General features: G+C 42.0%; 1 protein-coding gene across 1 annotated transcript in view; it reads right to left on the minus strand.

The window, feature by feature from the left end:
- The window catches only part of DNAH11 (dynein axonemal heavy chain 11), a 278248-nt gene that overhangs the window by 242685 nt on the left and 15312 nt on the right, over nucleotides 1-20251 (minus strand). Inside the window, exons 3-5 of the mRNA XM_026649417.2 lie at nucleotides 17569-17765; nucleotides 13934-14123; nucleotides 12085-12184 (exon numbers count right to left, since the gene is read on the minus strand). Coding sequence (XP_026505202.1) covers nucleotides 12085-12184; nucleotides 13934-14123; nucleotides 17569-17765 — 487 coding nt within the window. The remainder of the gene's footprint in view (nucleotides 1-12084; nucleotides 12185-13933; nucleotides 14124-17568; nucleotides 17766-20251) is intronic.

The following is a 20251-nucleotide window of genomic DNA, read 5'->3' on the forward strand; positions in this document are numbered from 1 at the left end:
GTGTGTTTGTGTGTTCCTGTCTCTATCAGCAAAGTCAGACAGTCAAGAAAGAAGTCTCCCTTCCTATCCCCTTTGGATTAGGGTATCAAGGGACACAACATGCCATGCCAACATCATTCCCATGAGCCCAACTGGCAGGATCTGTGACTATCTTTGAAAAGGAAGCAAGCTTTGGCAGTCCCATAAGCAGTCCTTTAACATAGGGAAAGGCCTCTGTGACCTTGTACTCCAGAGGTTTGTAAATCCTCAATGGGATAACAACTACTGAGGATATTTTCACCAGAGTAGAGCCCATTGTGTGATGGAGTAGGAACTGCTGTGTACTAATGTATGAATACTGAATGTTGACCTAGTTATTGGAATGGTGTATGAATATATTGGGTTAATGTAACAAGGGGCTGTGAGGGAACTTAAGCCACTTCATCCCAAATGTCTGAAGGATGTTTTGAGACAATGCCATGATAGGAAAAGGCCTGCACACACCAAAGACCAAAAGGACTACAGCAGTTTAAAAAAGGGACTCTTAAAAGATGGGGGAAGTGTTCGGGGGAGCCAGCCTAAGGATGCCATGTTGACACTTCACGCTCGAAGTGTAAATTCCAGCATGAGGAGACGTACCCACACTAGCTCTGATAGAGCCAGTCCACAAAGGAGTGTAGCTGCCCCAAATACATACCCACCCAAGATACTATAATGTACTCAGGGCAGCTAGTCCCTCCCATCACTCATGCTGACACAGCTACACTCTGTTTTCACTGTGCTAGATCAACAAAGCTAGTGGGGATACATCTCCTCAAGCTGGAATTTACACCTTCAACTGGAAGAGTAGATATACCCTGCATACCTCTCAGGATTCTGAAGAGGTTAGACCTGCCTAAGTTACCATCAGGGGCTCGAAAGACTTCACGTAAGATAGACGTGCATGTGGACTGTTGGTGGTTTTAAAATAGTTTTTCTCTGACACTTTGTTCCAACTGTTAAAATAAATACTGTAGGAGGGCTGTCACACTATATTCACCACTGGTCACAGACGCCCGAAGGGAAGAACCACATGTGCCAGAACTCAGTTCTGGGTAAGTGCCACAGGCACCGACTTTCCAACGTGCCGGGTGGTGTTCGACCCCTGGCTCTGCCCCAGGCCCTGTCCCCACCCCATCCCCACCCCGCCTCTTCCTGCCCCACCGCCTCTTCCCACCCCATTCCGCCGCCACCCTGAGCGCACCATGTCCTTGCTCCTCCCCATTTCCCCCAGAGCCTCCTGCACAGGAGGCACTGGGGAAGGAAGGAGAGGCTGATAGAGGGCTGCCAGTGGGTGCTTAGCACCCACCATTTTTTCCTCGTGGGTGCTCCAGCCCCGGAACACCCATGGAATCGGTGCCTATGGTAAGTGCTATTGTTACAGAGTCATAAAAAGTAAAGAGGAACAAACCTACCACTGTCACACAACATCTCCATGTTAGTAGCGAAAAGGGAAGCTAAAGTAGATAAAAATGCAAAATTGGAGCTCAAGTTCTTCTTGTAAAAAAGTGAAAGACAAAGACAAATACAGCCCAAAGTAGTGGTCCTCCAATGGGATCCTCTTCCAGGCCAGAGGTCACAAACGTTAGCTCAGGATGCTGCACCTCAATATTGAGGGAATTTCAGCAGCCAAGAAGGACATCCTCCTTCAGTCAGCCCTGGAACATGAAGCACGTTACCTTGCTTCAGGGAACACACTACCATTGACACTCAACTATCAATTCCTAGCTTTGCTGTTGTGTCTCAGCTTCATCATAGGCAATACAGGATGGCATCCTACATCAGAGAAGGTATTCCAGCAACTCCTGTCTCATCAGGTACAAATGATGTCATAGGAAGTCAGGCTATGAAAATGAAGGACCTACTCTTTTCTTATTCTTCTTTGATTTGCATCTGTCAGCTCAACAGCAATGATGGGGCCAACTGAAGTCTGTCGACCACTTTCTATCTGGTACAAGCTACACAGCTTTGTTCTTCTTTAAACTTTTTTGTTCTGTCATTCTCAACTGTGTTGTCTATCCAACACATCCTTGATCTTCCTCGATTTCTAGTTCCTTGCACTCTGGTATGTATCGCCATGTATGGTATCCTTTCCAGGTGCTCTCTTTATATACGTCCAAACTGTCACAGCAGTCTTTCTTGAATCTTCTGTAACAGCGTTATTTCTTGCCCTGGCTATTTTCTTATCTCTTCATTTTTTATCTTCTGTGGTTTTGAAACTCTCAGTATTCCCCTCAGCCAATTCATGTCTGCAGTCAAAACTTTTCATTCGTAGGCCTTCCTAATGCTCCAGCATGCCTTCCTGTACAGCAGTATAAGCATGACAGTTATCTCATATACGCTGATTTTTGTTTTTATAAGAATGTCTTTAGCCTTCCAGATATTGCAGTCTTCTGAATGCAGTAGCATCTGGTCCAATTCTTCTTATGTCATCTTCACAATTCCCATTCTTCTGTACTCCAAGGTACACAAATTTTTCCACTTTGTTCTAGTTCATTGTTTCCGAGTTTGATCTTTACCACTTCTCATGTGTTCCATTTGCCATAATTTTTGTCTTCTTCATGCTGATCTTCAATCCAAATTTTCTGCTTTCCCAGTTGACAGTTATATGTCTGTAAACCCTCCTTGGCCAACGTGGTCAGGTCAATATTGTCTGCAAATCTAAGGTTTTGCGGGGTCCTATCAAATAACATGATTCCTCCCATTTCATCTCTCAGTGCTACAGGCGTTATTGCTTTTAGTACCAAGTTGAACAAATCTGGCAACAGGGTCCACCTTTGTCTCACTCCTACAGTCATCCTGAACCATTCCGTCAGCTTCTTGTCTACTCTTACCACACTCATTGACTTGCTGTAGATGTTTTCTATCCACCTGATTAATTTGTTAGGCATGCCATACATTCTCATAACTTGCCATATCCCTTTCTGTGAAATGCTATCAAAAGCCTGATTGAAGTCTATAACATTGTTGTAACCCTTTTGATAATGTTCTATAAGCTTCTCTGATATCTGCCTGATCACAAATAACTGATCTATTGTACTTCGTCCTAGTCTAAATCTGGCCTGTTCCTGTGCAAGTGCTGCTTCCACAGACCTCTTCATTCACCTCTGCAAAGTGTTGGTGAATGCTTTTACCAACACACATAATAAGCGGATTCATCTGAGTTCTTGCACTCACTCTTCTCTCCTTTTTCATAGATCGGTATGATCACTTTCTTGCCTTCACTCAGTGCTTGCTCATTTGTAAATCTTATTGAATAACTTCTTCATCACCTTTATACATTTTCCTCGCCTGCTTACCTCAGCTCTGTGATTTTGTCATCACCTCCTGGCACGTATTTCTTTTTCAAACTTTCTATTGAGATATTGACTTCTTCTAAGAATTACGGCATCTGCTCTCCCTCATTTGTGCTAAGAAGCTTCTCCAGGACCATTTCATCTACGGTGTTTGGTACACTGGATAGCTCTTCAAAATACTATTTCCAGCGCTTACTGTTTGCTTGTTTGTTCATCAATTATTTGTCCACACTTGTCTTTCACCAACATCATCTTGTCAACATCTACAAACCCCCATTTGCCAATAGGCCAACTTCTGTCTTGCGCTTCTTCTCAAGACCTTCAGTCTAATGTGGTGATTTTAACTCACATCATTCCCTCTCGGGATACTTTGATGATGTGGACAGAGTAAGGCTAGAGGAGTGGGCATCAATAGTTGACCTGCATCTTCTATACAATCCTAAGCAGCCACCCACTTTCCAAAGCTAGAGATGGACCTCAGATTCTTCTCCTGACCTCACCTTTTCTACAACTGAACACAGAGCATGAAGTGCTTGATATGTTTTCCTGATCCCAGCACTAGCCATGCTTGATTGCAATGGGCATGCAAATTCCAGCTACAAGCAACCTCCAAAAATCTTGGTGGAATTTCTGAAAAGCAAGGTGGGATCTGTTCCAATCTGAGTTTGAATCTTTTGTGCGTAAAGACTCAGAATCAGATATGCCAGACAACATCAGTGCCATCTATCAAGCTTTCTGTGATAAAATTCTGGATGATACAAAGAAATCTATACCTCTGGGATTTCATCAACAATTCATTCCTGGCTGGTCATCTCATGCGACCAGACTCCTATCAGGAATTTAAATCCGCCAAGAATGAACAGGAGGTATTTGATAAAAATAGAGACTTTTTCACCTTCAAGATCAAACCAGGCAAGAATGACAGAAAGAAATTATTTATAAATTGAATTTCTTACATTTCTAGTCACAAAGTCTGGCAAACTGTTAAGAGGCTGAGCTGAGATTCTAGTCTGGGCAAGAGGAAATACCAAATCACAGCAAACTCCATCGCATCCCAGCTGGTGGCCAATGGCAGTGCTCCTAATTGAGACGAAGCTTTCAGCCATACAGTTAACATGGTGGTTGGTGAGAGATAGAGACTCAGGATGTAGACATGAGTCTGATGATTCCTTTCACTGATCAAGAGCTTGACCAAGTAATACATCAACTACAGCCTAACAAGGCTCCTGGTCTATATAATATCCATAGCAAATTTGTCGCTCATTTTGGACCAATCACTAAAAGGAGAAGTTACTTACATTTGTAGCAGGGCTTCTTCTCCACCTTGGTGGGTCCTGTGCTTCCCTTTTAGTGGTGGGTCAGGATAGCGTCTCGTCTCTCAGAATTTCCACCCTCTGTTTATAGTGGGCGGAGAAATTCTGTCTCCAAGCGGCCTTCCCATTTCTGGGCCTGCTAGACCCTCACTGCTTCACTAGGGCTTCTGGCCTCCTCGGTGGACATCCAGTGAGTGGAAAAAGGGCGGGGGGCGGTCCTGCCCTCTACTCCAGGCCCCAACTCAGGTACCCTACAAGTAGCAGCCTCACGCTGTCAGTTCCCAGGAAAGCTGCTAGCTTCCCTGGGTTACTTCCCCACACCCCTTGGCTTATTGTCCCCACTTTGCTTGGGTGGGGTTCCTCCTGACCCTCCTGCCGGTGGAGGGAGAGCCCCTAGTCTTTGGTGAAGCCCTTCCAGGTGTGGCAGCACCACACCAAACGCACGGCTAAGGCACTCCCATTCTGGCAGGGTCCTTTTCTTCACATCTTTGGACCTGGAAGGGTCCTTAGCTCCTGTTTAGGGTAGGATTTCTCCTGAATCTCTACAACTGTGGGGTTCTCCCCTGATCCTTGTCTGCTTCCACACCGCTCAGCTCTCCAGCAGCTTGCCTCCACTCTCACAACACCTATCACCTACACTGACTGGCTGGGGGGTGGGGGGGAGGGAAGGCTTTTAACCCATTCCAGCAGGTTCTTCATTGGCTGCAGGTGTCCTAATTAACCTGGAGTAACCCCTGCTCAGTTACCAGGGGAAGAGGGACCTGCTTATCCTGAGGCTAATGTACCTTCCTTCCTGCACTCTTCCGTAGCCATCTGGCCTGACCCTGTCACACATTGTACAGTAAATGGAGTCCTTCAGGATGTTTTGTCGCTATGGGTGCTCCACATGAGGACATGCACACTCCTGTGCACATTCAACCTGAGATTTTTTCTGCTAATCATGCCCGTGGGTCCAAGCCTGCTCCATATGCCTGCTTGTGCTCCAATACAAGGGCATCTAGTGAGGAGCAGACCTGCGCCACTCCTGTTCCTTCTCAGACTCAGAACATGGTAAAACTTCAAAGTAAAGGGGAAAGGAAAGCAAATAGTGGAGCACCCATAGGGACAAAACATCTTGAGGAACTTCAGTTACAGTGCAAGTTAAGTAACCAGTCCTTTGAGTTATTGCTCCAATGGGCGCTTCACATGAGGAGATTCCTAAGCAGTTCCTTAAAGTGGAGGAGGGTGCTGAGGAAGTGGATCCAGTACAGAGTTTAGAACAGTTTCAAAGACTGCCAAGTATCAGGCGGGTAGCCATGTTAGTCTGTATCCACAAAAACAACTAGGAGTCCGGTGGCACCTTAAAGACTAACAGATTTATTTGGCATAAGCTTTCATGGTAAAAAATCCCACTTCTTCTGATGCATGGAGTGAAAATTACAGATGCAGGCATAAATATACTGACACATGAAGAGAAAGGAGTTACCTTACAAGTGGAGAACCAGTGCTGACAAGGCCAATTCAGTCAGGGTAGATGTGGTCCACTCCCAATAATTGATGAGGAGGTGCCAATACCAAGAGAGAGAAAACTGCTTTTGTAGTGAGCCAGCCACTCCCAGTCCCTATTCAAGCCCAAATTAATGGTGTTAAATTTGCAAATCAATTGTAGCTCTGCAGTTTCTCTTTGAAGTCTGTTTTTGAAGCTTTTTTGTTGAAGGATGGCTACTTTTAAATCTGTTATTGAATGTCCAGGGAGATTGAAGTGTTCTCCTACTGGCTTTTATATGTTACCATTCCTGATGTCTGATTTGTGTCCATTTATTCTTTTACATAGAGACTGTCCAGTCTGGCCAATGTACACAGCAGAGGGGCATTGTTGGCACATAATGGCATATACCACATTAGTAGATGTGCAGGTGAATGAGTCGCTGATGGTGTGGCTCATGTGGTTGGGTTCTCTGATGGTGTCGCTAGAGTAGATACGGGACAGATTAGGCAACAGGGTTTGTTACAGGGATTGGTTCCTGGGTTAGTGTTTCTGTGGTGTAGTTGCTGACGAGTATTTGCTTCAGATTGGGGGGCTGTCTGTAAGCGAGGACTGACCTGCCTCCCAAGGTCTGTGAGAGTGAGGGATCGTTTTCCAGGATAGATTGTAGATCGTTGAAGATGTGCTGGAGAGGTTTCAGCTGGGGGCTGTACATGATGGCCAGCGGTGTTCTGTTATTTTCCTTGTTGGGCCTGTCCTGTAATAGGTAACTTCTGGGTACCTGTCTCGCTCTGTCAATCTGTTTCTTCACTTCCCCAGGTAGGTATTGTAGTTTTAAGAATGCTTGATAAAGATCTTGTAGGTGTTTGTCTCTGTCTGAAGGATTGGAGGAAATTCGGTTGCATCTTAGGGCTTGGCTGTAGACCAGGGGCGGGCAACCTAAGGCACGTGTGCCAAAGGCGGCACGTGAGTTGATTTTCAGTGGCACTCACACTGCCCAGGTCCTGGCCACCGGTCCGGGGGGCTCTGCATTTTAATTTAATTTTAAATGAAGCTTCTTACACGTTTTAAAAACCTTATTTACTTTACATACAACAATAGTTTAGTTATATATTACAGACTTATAGAACGAGCCCTTCTAAAAACGTTAAAATGTATGACTGGCACGCAAAACCTTAAATCAGAGTGAATAAATGAAGACTCGGCACACCACTTCTGAAAGGTTGCCGACCCCTGCTGTAGAGAATGGATCGTGTGATGTGTCCTGGATGGAAGCTGGAGGCATGTAGGTAAGTATAGCAGGCAGTAGGTTTCTGGTATAGGGTGGTGTTTATGTGGCCATCACTTATTTGCACTGTAGTGTCCAGGAAGTGGATCTCTTGTGTGGACTGGTCCAGGCTGAGGTTGATGCTGGGGTGGAAATTGTTGAAATCCAGGTGGAATTCTTCAAGGGCCTCCTTCCCATGGGTCCATATGATGATGTCATCAATGTAGCGCAATTAGGAGGTGGGGTGCTAGGGGACGAGAGACTGCATCCACCCTGGAGGCATGGAGTAAGGCATAATGCTGTAAAAATGTATGAATGGAGGACCAGGTGGCTGTCTTGAAAATGTCATTGGTGGGTACCTTCCTAAGGAGGGCAACATATTTAGAATGAGCCTTTCTGGAATGAGTAGTGACTCTAGGAGGGGGGTGCATTCCAGAGGACCCGTGGCATGACAAAATACACCCCAATATGCACTTAGATAGTCTCTGACAGGAGACAGAGTGACCCCTCATCCTCTAAACAAAGGAAACAAAGAACATAGGGGAAACCCTGAAGGGCTGAGTATGGTGAAGGTAGAAAGCCACAGCTTGTCTTACATCCTGTGTACAGACTGGTCTCTTCTCTGCACAAGTAGGCCTTCGGATAAAATATCGGTAGTTGAATGTCCTGATTGATGTGGAACTCTGATGAGACTTTAGAGAGGAAGTGAGGGTGGGGATACAATGCAACTTTGTCCAGATACAAACACCATATATGGTGGGTCAGCCCTGAGGACTCTCAGTTCCCCTACCCTTCTGGCCAATGTGATTGCCACAAGGAACAATGTCTTGAAGGACAGATAGAGAAGTGATCAGGCTTGAAGGGAGGTTCTCTTAACATGTTAAGCACTAAATTGAGGTCCTAGGATAGGATAGTATCCCACACTGAAGGGAACAGGTTAAGGAGGCCCTTAAGGAATCTTGCTGTCATAGGATGTGTGAAGACCGACAAACCTTCAACTGGTGAATGGAATGCCATGATGGCATCTAAATAAACCTTGATAGAACTCAGGGACAGTCCCATAGATTTCAGGTTTAGTAGGTAGTCGAGGATGGATGTCAGGGGAAAAATTAGTAGGAGATATAGTGTGTTTGAAGTGCTTCCACTTCTGCAGGCAAGTCCTATATGTGGTAGGTTTCCTGCTATTTAAAAGAACCAGCTGGACTTTGGGAGAACACTCCTGCTCTAGGCCCAAGAACCATCGAGGAGCCAGACCTTGAGGTGCAAGGATGATATATTGGGGAGCATTATGGAGTCTGACTCCTAGGTCAGTCATTAGAGGACATGCAGAGGCAGACATGTCACCAGATGGATCAGGGTCGGGAACAACACCTGTCCCAGCCATGCCGATGATATGAAAATTATCACTGCTTTCTCTTGTTTCAGTTTGAGCAGGGCTTTGTGGATCAGAACTCCATTTCAAGCCACCAGTGGTTGAGAAGGTACTGGAGTGGTGTGGGTCTGTTTCTGCCTATATGGCCTCATACTGGAGCACAAAGAGGCATACGGCACAGGTGTGTACCTGCAGACACTACTAGCAGAAAAAAAAAATCTCTTATTGAGAGTTCATGTCAGGATATGTGTGCACCTGTGGAGAACCCGTAGGGACAATAACTCAAAGAAGTAGCTGGCTGCTTCGATTTCTGATTTGTACCCAGAACTGCAGCATCCCAAAAGCGTGGCACATAGCAAAGGTCATAGCTGTTCCTAAGCAAGGGAAACCATTGACAGACCCAAAGAATTACTGATCAGTTTTTCTGCTATGTGTTATCTATTAATTGATTAAAAGACTAATCCTGATGTGGATTAATGAGCTAGTTGAACCTCAGCAGCCTCATGTTCAGGCTGGATTTAGGAGGGGACAATGCACCCAAGATCAGCTACTTCTTCTAACTAAAGATACAGAAAATGCATTTGATCCTGGAAAGAAAGTTGGTCAGTGGCATGCTGTCTAATTATGCAACACATGCATTAGATGCCCCAGAAGAATATGAAAGCCCTGAATACGATTTCCCGACCTGCTATGCCCATGGGACGATTCCATCTGCTCCTCGAAAGCACATAGACTCGAACATGTGAGGTCACACCTTGCATGAAAGTGTAGAATTGCATGCCTTACTAAAAATTTCACAGCATGCCACTGACGTCAGTGCAGTCTTTATCAATCTGATGGAATGAAACTCTGCCCACGAAACTGTGTGGCATGTTGGGCTGACTGCCAAGCTACAATAGAACCTCAGAGTTATGAACACCAGAGTTATGAACTAACCAGTCAACTACACACCATATTTGGACCTGGAAGTATGCAATCAGGCAGCAGCAGAGACCAAAAAAAAAGGCAAATACAGTACTTTGTTAAATATAAACTACTAAAGCGGGAAAGTTTAAAAAAAAAAGATTTGAGAAGATAAGAAATCTGTTTCTGTACTTGTTTCATTAAATTAAGATGGTTAAAAGCAGCATTTTTCTTCTGCATAGTAAAGTTTCAAAGCTGATTAAGTCAATATTCAGTTGTAAACTTTTGAAAGAACAACTATAATGTTTTGTTCAGAGTTACGAACATTTCAGAATTATGAACAACCTCCATTCCTGAGGTGTACGTAACTCTGAGGTTCTACTATAGTCCTTGTAGGCTGATGATGTGGTTTATCGAAGGTATGATTAGCAACCGAAGCTTCATCCTGCAAGTTGGGGAGAAAGTCAGTCACTTTAAATGTCTCCAAAGTGGCCTTCCATGAGGGTCAGTTTGGGCTCCCCTTTTGTTCAATATATACACATACGACCTTCTTGAAATGCAGGCCAAGAAGTAGGTATATGCTGATGACATCTATATTGCCGACACTGGAACTTGACCACTTACTTCCAGCAATGAAGACTAATTCTCAATGAAACCAAGAAATTGGCAACTACCTTCCATCTAAACAATCTTCTTGCCAATCAACCCATTTAGATTCATATCCAAGAACAGCCACTGCCATTCCATTCAGTTTTCACATACTTGGGAGTAAAACTCCAGCATAGCCTGACATACTGGCCTTACCTGCAACACCTGAACATGAACTTCTCTTCCTGTACTGCCTGGATATGAAAACTGTGAGGAGCCTCCTGTGGCACAGATCCTTTGGTCCTTCATACATCCGTACTGGCCTTGGTGTTTGATCCAGCAGAATACTGCTCTGCCATCTGGGGGTGCAGCCACCACACTCAGCTTGTCAACATGGAGTTGAATTCAACCACTTGTATTATTAGTGGCTGTTTGAACTATACACAAACCTTCAATTTGCATGTACTAGTACACACAGCTCTGCCAGACCTTTAACAAGATGCCATTACTGTTAAGTCTGCCTGGAGAGCTGTGACAGATGAACCAACCTATTACGTCTCTGAGAACGAGGCATCAGTCAACCAGACAGAGAACAACACTCTGAGCCAACTCAAAGGTCTCCTTGTTTTCAGGAGAGGAATTCCATTTTTGTGGTGTGACACCATGGCTGATCTCTCAACATCCCTTTGCTACAACAGTTCACACACTCCAGGACAATAGTGCTACTGGCCCTTTAGCGTGCATGGACAATCAGCACCACTAGGGAGCTGAAAACTACATCCTTACAGTGTGGAAGCATCGATGGGAAAGACTAACACACTAAGTAAATTCAGGAGTTCATCACTGCACCTGTCTCCTTGATCAAAGATCCTAGACCAGGCTTACTAGGCTACTCTCTGGCTCAAACAGAATTGCTGCAACCATACATTGGCTCGGCCTGCTTTCCTCCCTATACTGTGACTGTGGAGCAGCAGAGCAGATAAGTAGTCGTGAGGCAGAAGAGTGGCATCTAAAGGGCAGTTTACAACACCTAGCCTCCCTTGATATAGAAGGTATCATCTGGTTATGGAACCTGGACATCAAGCGCTGACATCTGCATACAAGAGAGAAAGAGACCCATCCATAAAACGGGCATAATTTACCTGCTTAACAGGGATATGAGGCTGAACTGGGACAGTACGACCTAGTGGAGAGCATACTGGACTGGGTCTCACGAGACCTGGATTCTAATCCCGACTCAGCCACTTGACCTTGAGCAAGTCACTTCACCTCCTTGAGTCTCATTTTCTTGTCTGTAAAATGAGGCTAACAATACTTACCTCCATTGTAAAGCACTTTGAGAATTACTAATGAGAAGTATTATGTAAGAGCTAAATATTATTGCTTACTAAGCTAACAACTCATAAGATAAATGGCACTATAAGAGTACAAGGCATTTTTATTATATTTCATTGAAACTTCATTTGCTATATATAAAATACAAACTAATAATAAAGGAATATTTAGCTAATATACTAAGTGCACAGTTATTCATGTTAGCAATGAAGTCTGCATAACAGATATAGTACATGTGAAGACTCAAAATAATGTTTAGAAACACACACACTAATTTATTTAATTAGTGCTATATCTCTCCCTGACTTTTATGGAAGGAAAAGTATCCACATAAACTTTACAAAAGTAAATAATGAGCAAAGTCTAAATACAAAGCGGTTTGATTTAATGTGTACATGCTCCTCCGGCACAGATACAGCTTAGCAGTGGCATAATTATAGTGTTATTGCAAACAGTATTATAGATTATTCTATAACACAAACATATAAAGGTAGACAAAATATAAATTTCATTCAAGCTACCCTTACCATCTTCTACGTCCTTCAAAATGTTCTGAGAAGTAGGATAATAGCTGCTCTCTTTGGCTTTTAAGATCTTAACCATTTTTTGAACAACACGAGACTGAAGCTAGAATCATAACAAACAAACAAAAATTTTCAGTAAAGACCAAATTAAATGTAAGAACATTTCTGTCACAAAGTGGAGTATGTTGTCTACTTGGATATAGCGAGTGAAATCAAAAGTTTTACTGCCAACTTCAATGGAGTCAGGATTTCACGCAAAGTATTTAAAAAAAAAAAATCTCAAGTACTGTATATGCACATTGATTTCCATGGACATTGGATCAGGCCCAATGGAAAAACTCCCATTGACTTCAGTGGGTAATGGGTCAGGCTCTCTATGCTCATGTTTATCCAATTTATACTGGAGCACTGCTAATAACCAGGGTAGTGGAAATACAGAATTAAAAAGAGGATGGTAACATCTGTTTTCCACCTCCAAACAACATTTCATATTTAAAATGTAAATAATCTTAATAGCTGCACAAAGTTTTAACAAAACACGGCTGGAAGACTTGTAATATCCATTTTAACAAGTCAGTATTTTGAAGCAGCAGCCTCCATTCCATAGCTAAGGTTGAAGCAACTTTCCCATTATAAGCCTGATTTTCAAGCCCAATTTCTTCAGAAAGAAATCTTTCCCCCTATGTAGCATTTTCTGGCGGGGGGAGACATAGGAAAAGTTTTCTAAAGCTCCGGATTGAGATTTTCAAATCGGCACAGGGAAGTTAGCCATACGCATCTTAAAATTAATGGAACACGTGTAGTTAAATCCCCTGTACAGGTTCAACCATGATGTTTCAATTTTTTTCTTTGTCATTCAAGTTTGTCATTCAAAAAGTTTTCCTTATTATTTTCTGGCTCTTCATATGTCTCTAAAATGGCTTGGCCTAGGAACTCCAATTTTATTTTACTGGACCTGTGAGGGAAAATGCCTATTCATATATTTATTTCGGTGGTATTGTTTCGGGTGGAGAGAGTGCAAAGATATAGACTGAAAGAGGCATAGTAAGCGTTACTGTACCTCAGAAAGATACAGAGTAGAGGAAAGGCTAAACGTGAATTGGAGGGATGGGGAACAAATGAAAGGGAGATAAAGCACATTTATTAAAGTTTTTTCCTAGTAGGATGGGTTGATGCAAAATGATAAATAACTAAGTTTTTTTGTTTGTTTGTTTTAAAGGATTGGCTAAAACAAGCTGTGGGTTCAGAAAGTTGCGTGTGGCCCCCCCACCTATGCCACCTCCTCCCAATTTTTTATTATTATTTTCAAAGAGCATGGAGGAAGTTGATCTGGGGGGAGGCAGGACATAAAGGGAACAGGGGAAGACAGAGAGGGATGCAGGGGACTCAGGGGCATGAAAATGCTGAAATACATTTCCCCTCCTCCAGATCTTACACAACCACCTCTTCTAAACTTCTGTTGATCATTTAAAAAAAAAAACCCAACCAAATAAACAGGGTGATTCCTAAACAAAAAGCTCATTTAATGAATTTAGTTTGAAGGCGTGTTTCAGTGGAGTCTGGCTAACCACCACAAAAAATTATGCTTTCTTGACAACACACACACGTTAGATAATTTAGAAATGAACAATTAAGGGATCCAGACAGTTCCCCGCTGCCATGTAGTCCTTCATCACTAACTACCAGTTCCTGTTATTTATACCATCACCCATCCTTAACTCCATTTTGTTTGGGCATATCTATGGAGCCAGATTAATCAGAAATCCAGATCTTCAGCTGTGCCCATTTTCCTATGTAGGTTATTTGAAACACTGAAAACAGTGGCTCAATTTGCATGCATGAAAATACGTACTTGATCATATATGCACAACAAATTATCTTTTCTTGTCTTCCAGAAGTTGAGCTCAGTTTGGGGATCTGAATGGAGGCCTTGCAGAAGAGGTTGAACAGAATCCCTTCTTAGTATGTCACGTACCTGATGCGACCATTTAATAACCATAGATTCAATTGCATGCAGCACTGTCCTAGCATATGGATATTGTCTGAAAAATAGAAAAAAATTATCAGTGTTTTTGCTGAATTACAGGTGGTGTTCTGGGGCAGTGGTGTGGCAATAGGTGTCCTTGTCCTTCTCTTTACACTTTATCATGAACACTTTAGTGTGAGCACCTAGAATACTGAGTCCAGTGCTGGCCAACACATTACCAGAAAGATAAATTCAAACCACTACAACTAAATGATCAGCAAGCCAAGAGGATTGATTTATGAGGAAAGAATAAAAGAGTTTATTGACTGTCAGTAAACAGACTACAATTTTCCTGAGATCTATACACTGTTCAAAGATATTGGCCAAATACACCTCTACCCCGATATAATGCGACCTGATATAACACGAATTCGGATACAATGCGATAAAGCACTGCTCCGGGGGGGCGGGGCTGCTCACTCCGGCGGATCAGAGCAAGTTCGATATAACACGGTTTCACCTATAACGCAGTAAGATTTTTTGGCTCCCGAGGACAGCGTTATATCGGGGTAGAGTGTACTCCCCATGAATAATTCTTGGTTTGTGAGTGTTCAGTATTCAAAATCAAAGTTTTGTTGTTTAGTTTACTGGTTCCAAGTCACATGATACTGTTCCCATTTCTTGACTGGATGATTATAAGTTACACTCAGGTTTCCAGTCCAAATATTCAACATTTATGAGTTTAAAATTCACTTCCTATGACTATTCCTTTAATATTTCCTAACATGCACTCTTTCTAGTAACATTCCAGCCTGTTTGTTTGCTATAATATACAGTTCAGGGCCCACAAAGACAAGGAAGGGTGAAAGCAAAGCTGAAGTAAATTATATTTACAGACTATTAAGGTGTGCATCTATCTCTGACTATGAGATATCAGCAGGTCTATACACGATCTTGTACAGAAATAACTAAATTAGTTTAAAAATTCACAACATTTGTTGTTTCAGTGCAAGTCGGTGTGTGGATATTCTTCATTAAAAAAATAAAGTTTTTACTTCAATGTCATTTAAGGGGTTAAAAAGCCATTATTTACAAGAGTTGTGAATTTAAACATATTTAGTTATTTCAGTGCAGGTTTGTGTGTAGATAAGCCCTAACTTTCTCCTTTCTGTCTGGGACCCCTGGCTTTCACCTCTCCTGTCCTCTTCTGTGTCTAAAATGCCTGCATGAAATCATCATCTTCTCCCACTGCCCTTCTCACACTACACTGCTCCTGTTGTCTTGCTATCGCTTAATACATTAAATTCAAGAAGATGGTCCTCACCTGCAAGGCTCTACATAATCTTGCCCTGCAACCCCAAATTTAATCTAATTTCTTTCCATTCTCCTTCCCAGTCCTTTCACCTTACTCCACTCTGCAGCTCGTTTTCCCATTTTTGGCTTCATGCTTACATCACACTGCTGGAACACTCCCTCAGTTCCTCACTCACCAAGCCCTTTCTCTTCTATTTCCACCTAGCAAAGCGGGGCTTCGATCCTGATTGAGGCCCCACACATTACAACAATAAGAATCAATCCTACCCTTCTGAGCAATCCCTCATCAATAATCTGTGCAGACAACCTGTCCTGAACTCTTGTCATGTGTTTGTCTTATTTAAAACGTAAGCTCTTTGGGGCTAGAATGTGTCATTGCCATGTAAATTTATGGTACTTTAATACTGTTTATTGAAACCGCAATGACCACTACCTGCTCAAAGGATGATATCAAAAAGGACGGACTTTCCTGGACGTCTAAATATACATCTTCCAGAATTTAAAACAACCACCATGTCTAAATATAATAGAAGATTGGGGCAGACCCTCAGCTGGTGTAAACTGTCATAGCTTCATTGACTGCAGTGGAGCTCTACTATTTTAAACCAGCTGAGAATCTGGTCCCATATTTCAGTCCCGCCAATTAACATCAGAAAGATTCAGGTAAATGATGACAAGAGGCACTATTGTATCATATTTTTCTATTTTCTTAACTCTGGTTGAAACAGCAGCAGGTGGTCTAAAATAATTTAATATTATGGCTACTAAATATTAGAGAATAAATCAGTGCACATATTGTGATACATTGAGTTTCTTAGAAATAAAACAAAAGAAATAACCTGAGCAATGTAGCACACACATCCCTTTAAAACAACACATGTACTTTTATGTAATAACAATTGAGCGTAATAAAACAAATAGCATCTAGTATTTCAAACAGTAGCATTGTAAAATATTGCCCAAGGGATACAAAAATTACATTTGTTGTGCAATAATTCTTCTCAGGAATTATATCACTATTTAAATATTTTTCCTTCCCTCAAGTAGTATTTTACTGTTACTGTCCTTAAATCCAGGCACTATATATATATACATAATTCCATGAAAAGCAGTCTTAAAATTAAACCCCTCTTAATCCTTGTGCGTGACACCAGCCCTGCAAATTAGAACATTCAACCAATCACTGCTGCTCCCATTGAAACTGCCACTGAAGTCATGTTGAATGAAGAACACTAAGGGCTGGTCCATACTACCCGCCCAATTCGGCGGGTAGAGATCGATCTTCTGGGATCGATTTATCGCGTCTCATCTGGACGCGATAGATCGATCCCAGAAGCGCTCCCCCGTCGACTGCGGAACTCCTGCTCGCCGAGAGGAGGAAGAGCTGTCGACGGGGGAGCCTGCCTGCGCTGCGTGGACCCGAAGTAAGTAAATTTAGTTTGATCTAGGAAACGTCAACTTCAGCTACGCTATTCTCGTAGCTGAAGTTGCATTTCCTATATCGATCCCCCGCCCCAGTGTGGACCAGCCCTAAGAGTGAAAGGGAAATACATAGTAAGTGGAAAAGAGATAGGGGAACATGGAAGGGGAGCGAGAGAACAGGCTGCAATCCAGCAGAGCACTTAAGCACCTGTTTAACTTTTAAAGCACTTGAATAGTTCCACTGAAGGCAATAAGATTACTCATGTGATTGAAGTTAAACTTGTATGCAAGCACTCTGCTGGATCTGAGCCACAGAGAGGAAGTAGTAGCTATTGGCAGTACATTCAAAAATTTAATCCAAAAAATAACTATCCATATTTCATACTATGAGGCTATAATTTCATGTAGAGATTCTGGTGAATACACAAACTGCCTTGCTCTTGCAGTTAACTAGCCACCACTAGAAGCCCTTGAGGATACATTCTATGTAGCCTCTCATATGCCAGAGAGCAATTTCAATGTTTAATTTAGTTATTTTGTAAAAATCTCTGTTGGCATTTTGAGGCAACATAGTTTGGGACACTCTTTAAAATGTTCATGGGAGTGATATTATAACCAAAGTGTTCCAAATTCAATATAATTAATATACCAAGTTTAATATCAAAAGGGATATTGTTAACATTTACTGATATGTTTATTTCACTAATACTAGTTTAAATTTCTGTGGCTGAATGACCATCAGGTGCAGTGGCTCTTAGTTGTATTGTATGTGTTGTGTTTCTTACTTATTTTCAGTGCACATCTGATGCAAGTCAGCCTTTGCTGCAACTGTTGGAATGGGAAGAAGGGTTCTTCCTGACATCATTCCCTTCATAACATGCACCTTATTTTTCATAATTTCCACATGGCGTTCCATATCTTGTGAAATAAAATGTGGCCAGGATCCATGGTTTTTCTTATTGGAAAGAACAGGCACTAAAACCTGGAGGCAGATCAGGGAAAGAAAAGTTACAAATCAGTTAAATGTTTAAAGTTTTTCAGTGGTACTTCACAACATACAGCTTCTTTAAATCCTGAGTGGAACAACAAACACACACCAAAACTAAACTAAAGCATATGTCAGAAACAAATGATTACTTAAATCAAAATCAACTTTTTGATTTTTAATATATACTTTTCTGTTGATGAATGAAGAACGGATTCTGAATTTATTTCCCTCTCAGGCAGGCAGCACGGGAACCATTAATGCCAGTTGTGGATGTGGACATCTATCCACTAGGATCCAGACTGAGATCATTAACTCATTTCACATAGGCTACAAAGCAGCCATCAGATGGAAACAAGCAGGCTGTACAAAATGCAGACACTGATACAACAGGGAAGGCAGACAAAGGAAACTGAACTCATTCAATGGCATCAGCTCAAATATGAAAGAATATGGTGCAAGGGAGGACCACAACTCAGTGAATATTTTTGCATGCCTCCTCTTTTTGCAGTGGCCCTGGAGGTTTTTCGCCTTCCTCCGCAGCATAGGGCAGGGGTCGCAAGCTGGAAGATTCTCTGCAACTTGAAGTCTTTAGATCACGATCTGGAGACTTCAACAGCAGAGTTAAGGGAAAGTGGGGGGGTCAGCTTTTGTGGCCTGCATCATGCGGGAGGTCAGACTAGATGACCATATTGGTCCCTTCTGACCTTGAAGTCTATGAGTCTATGAGTCTATATACACGTGTTCAAACCTATTCCAATTGTGTTGTACACAAAAAGAATATAAATATGTATTTACACTCCCCACAAATCAATTGAGCCCAACATTGAGGTTCTTTTTCAGAAAGCATGAACTATACTACTTTTGTTATTTCTCCTCCACCTTTTCCCCACAAAAAAATAGGAAAAAAGAGGGAGAGAAATAATAGCCAAGTCTCTGCATCCAACCTTTCCCATCAGAGGGCACAAAATTATCATCAACATCCCAGTCCCCGAGTGTCTTGGTTTAATAAACAAATAATGAGTAATCCCTAAATATAATTAAATTTTCTGGTCAGGTTCAACATTATATTTAGAATAATCTCTTTGAGTAAAAATACCCTTCTATAATAAGCCTTTGTAAAATTATTTTTTTCCATTAGGGCAAATGTGTAGTTTTGTCTGTGACTGAAAACTGCATATTCAAAACATTTATTTTTAAAGCCTTTAATTCCTTCATATAAACAAACATTTCCTAACTCCTAGCTACATTTTCTATAGTGCATATCACTGTACTTTTGAAGCACTTAAGCACATGATTATTGCTCACTGAAGTTTACAATTAGGCATGTGCTTAAGCACTTTGCCAAATGTGGGTAGAACATAGCTCCTGCTTAAGTGCTTTTATGAATCAGGTCTAAACTGTGAAGAGGTAAATTAAATCTGCATACCAATGTCACAAAGGGACCTTTTTTAGGATTATTTTTATTACATTAGTGCACATAGATCCCAGTCTGGTTAGGGCCCCATTAGGCTCAATATTGTACAGCCATGAAACAAACAATGAGCTCACCAACTTAGGCTCAAATGCTACAAACAGCTCATACAGAGCCCCACTGACTTCTGCCTGTGCAGGACTCCTTGTAGGATTAGGGGCATTAGTTTAAAACAAGGCACAACAGGGAGGTGAAATGAAGGGCGAAGGACAGGGAAAACAGTGATACAGTATAATCATGTTTTTGCATAGACTGAGTGCAAAATTTGTAGTTATAAACCTTGATTCTAGTTGTTGTGTTAGAGACAGATGAACAGATCAACAGTGGCCTGAGTGCCTCACCTGCCTTTCTACTGTTAGTTGTTCTGTAGTGTTCTATAGGCATCATGGTAAAGTGTATGTTAAGAGAGGATGTGGCACAAAGCATACCCAGAGCATGCCACCCCACAAAATGGCACTGCAATCACTGCACCTCAGTCCCCTCTTTGTTGTTCAGTAATCACTATGGTCCCCAGGTGTGTGAAAGAGATCCTCTTAAAACGATAACCACTTAGAAATCTGGTGGAACTTCTTGGAGTTCACTGAAAGAGGATTGTCACCCATCATCAAACCTGATAGTATTCAAAGAAAGTTCTTAAATTAAGGATGGGAGAAACCCCTTCAACAAGGCCAATTTATAATTGTGTATATATTGTACTAAGTTTCTCTCTATTTAAGTTCATATAAAACAAGTTTTATATGATTTCTGTTATCAAAGAATGGATCTGTTAATAAACTGCATTAAAAAAGCAAAGAAGAGAAGAGAAAAGTGAAAAGTGAAAAGAAAAAGATCCTCTTTATTCTGTGATGCAGTTCCAACTGCTTCTGCACAACAGTGAACTTCCCGTGTGGGTGAAAAGATGAGCCAGGTAAGGTACAGTTTCTACTACCGCACAGCCTCCTTGAATCTTCAGGGCTCTCATGCACCCAGGAGTGTTTGTGTTTATTAACTAGCATTCTTCCGCTTGGGA

The sequence above is a fragment of the Terrapene carolina genome, unplaced genomic scaffold (genome assembly GCF_002925995.2).
Source record: "Terrapene carolina triunguis isolate 2854851 unplaced genomic scaffold, T_m_triunguis-2.0 Scaffold84, whole genome shotgun sequence".
NCBI lineage: Eukaryota > Metazoa > Chordata > Testudines > Emydidae > Terrapene > Terrapene triunguis.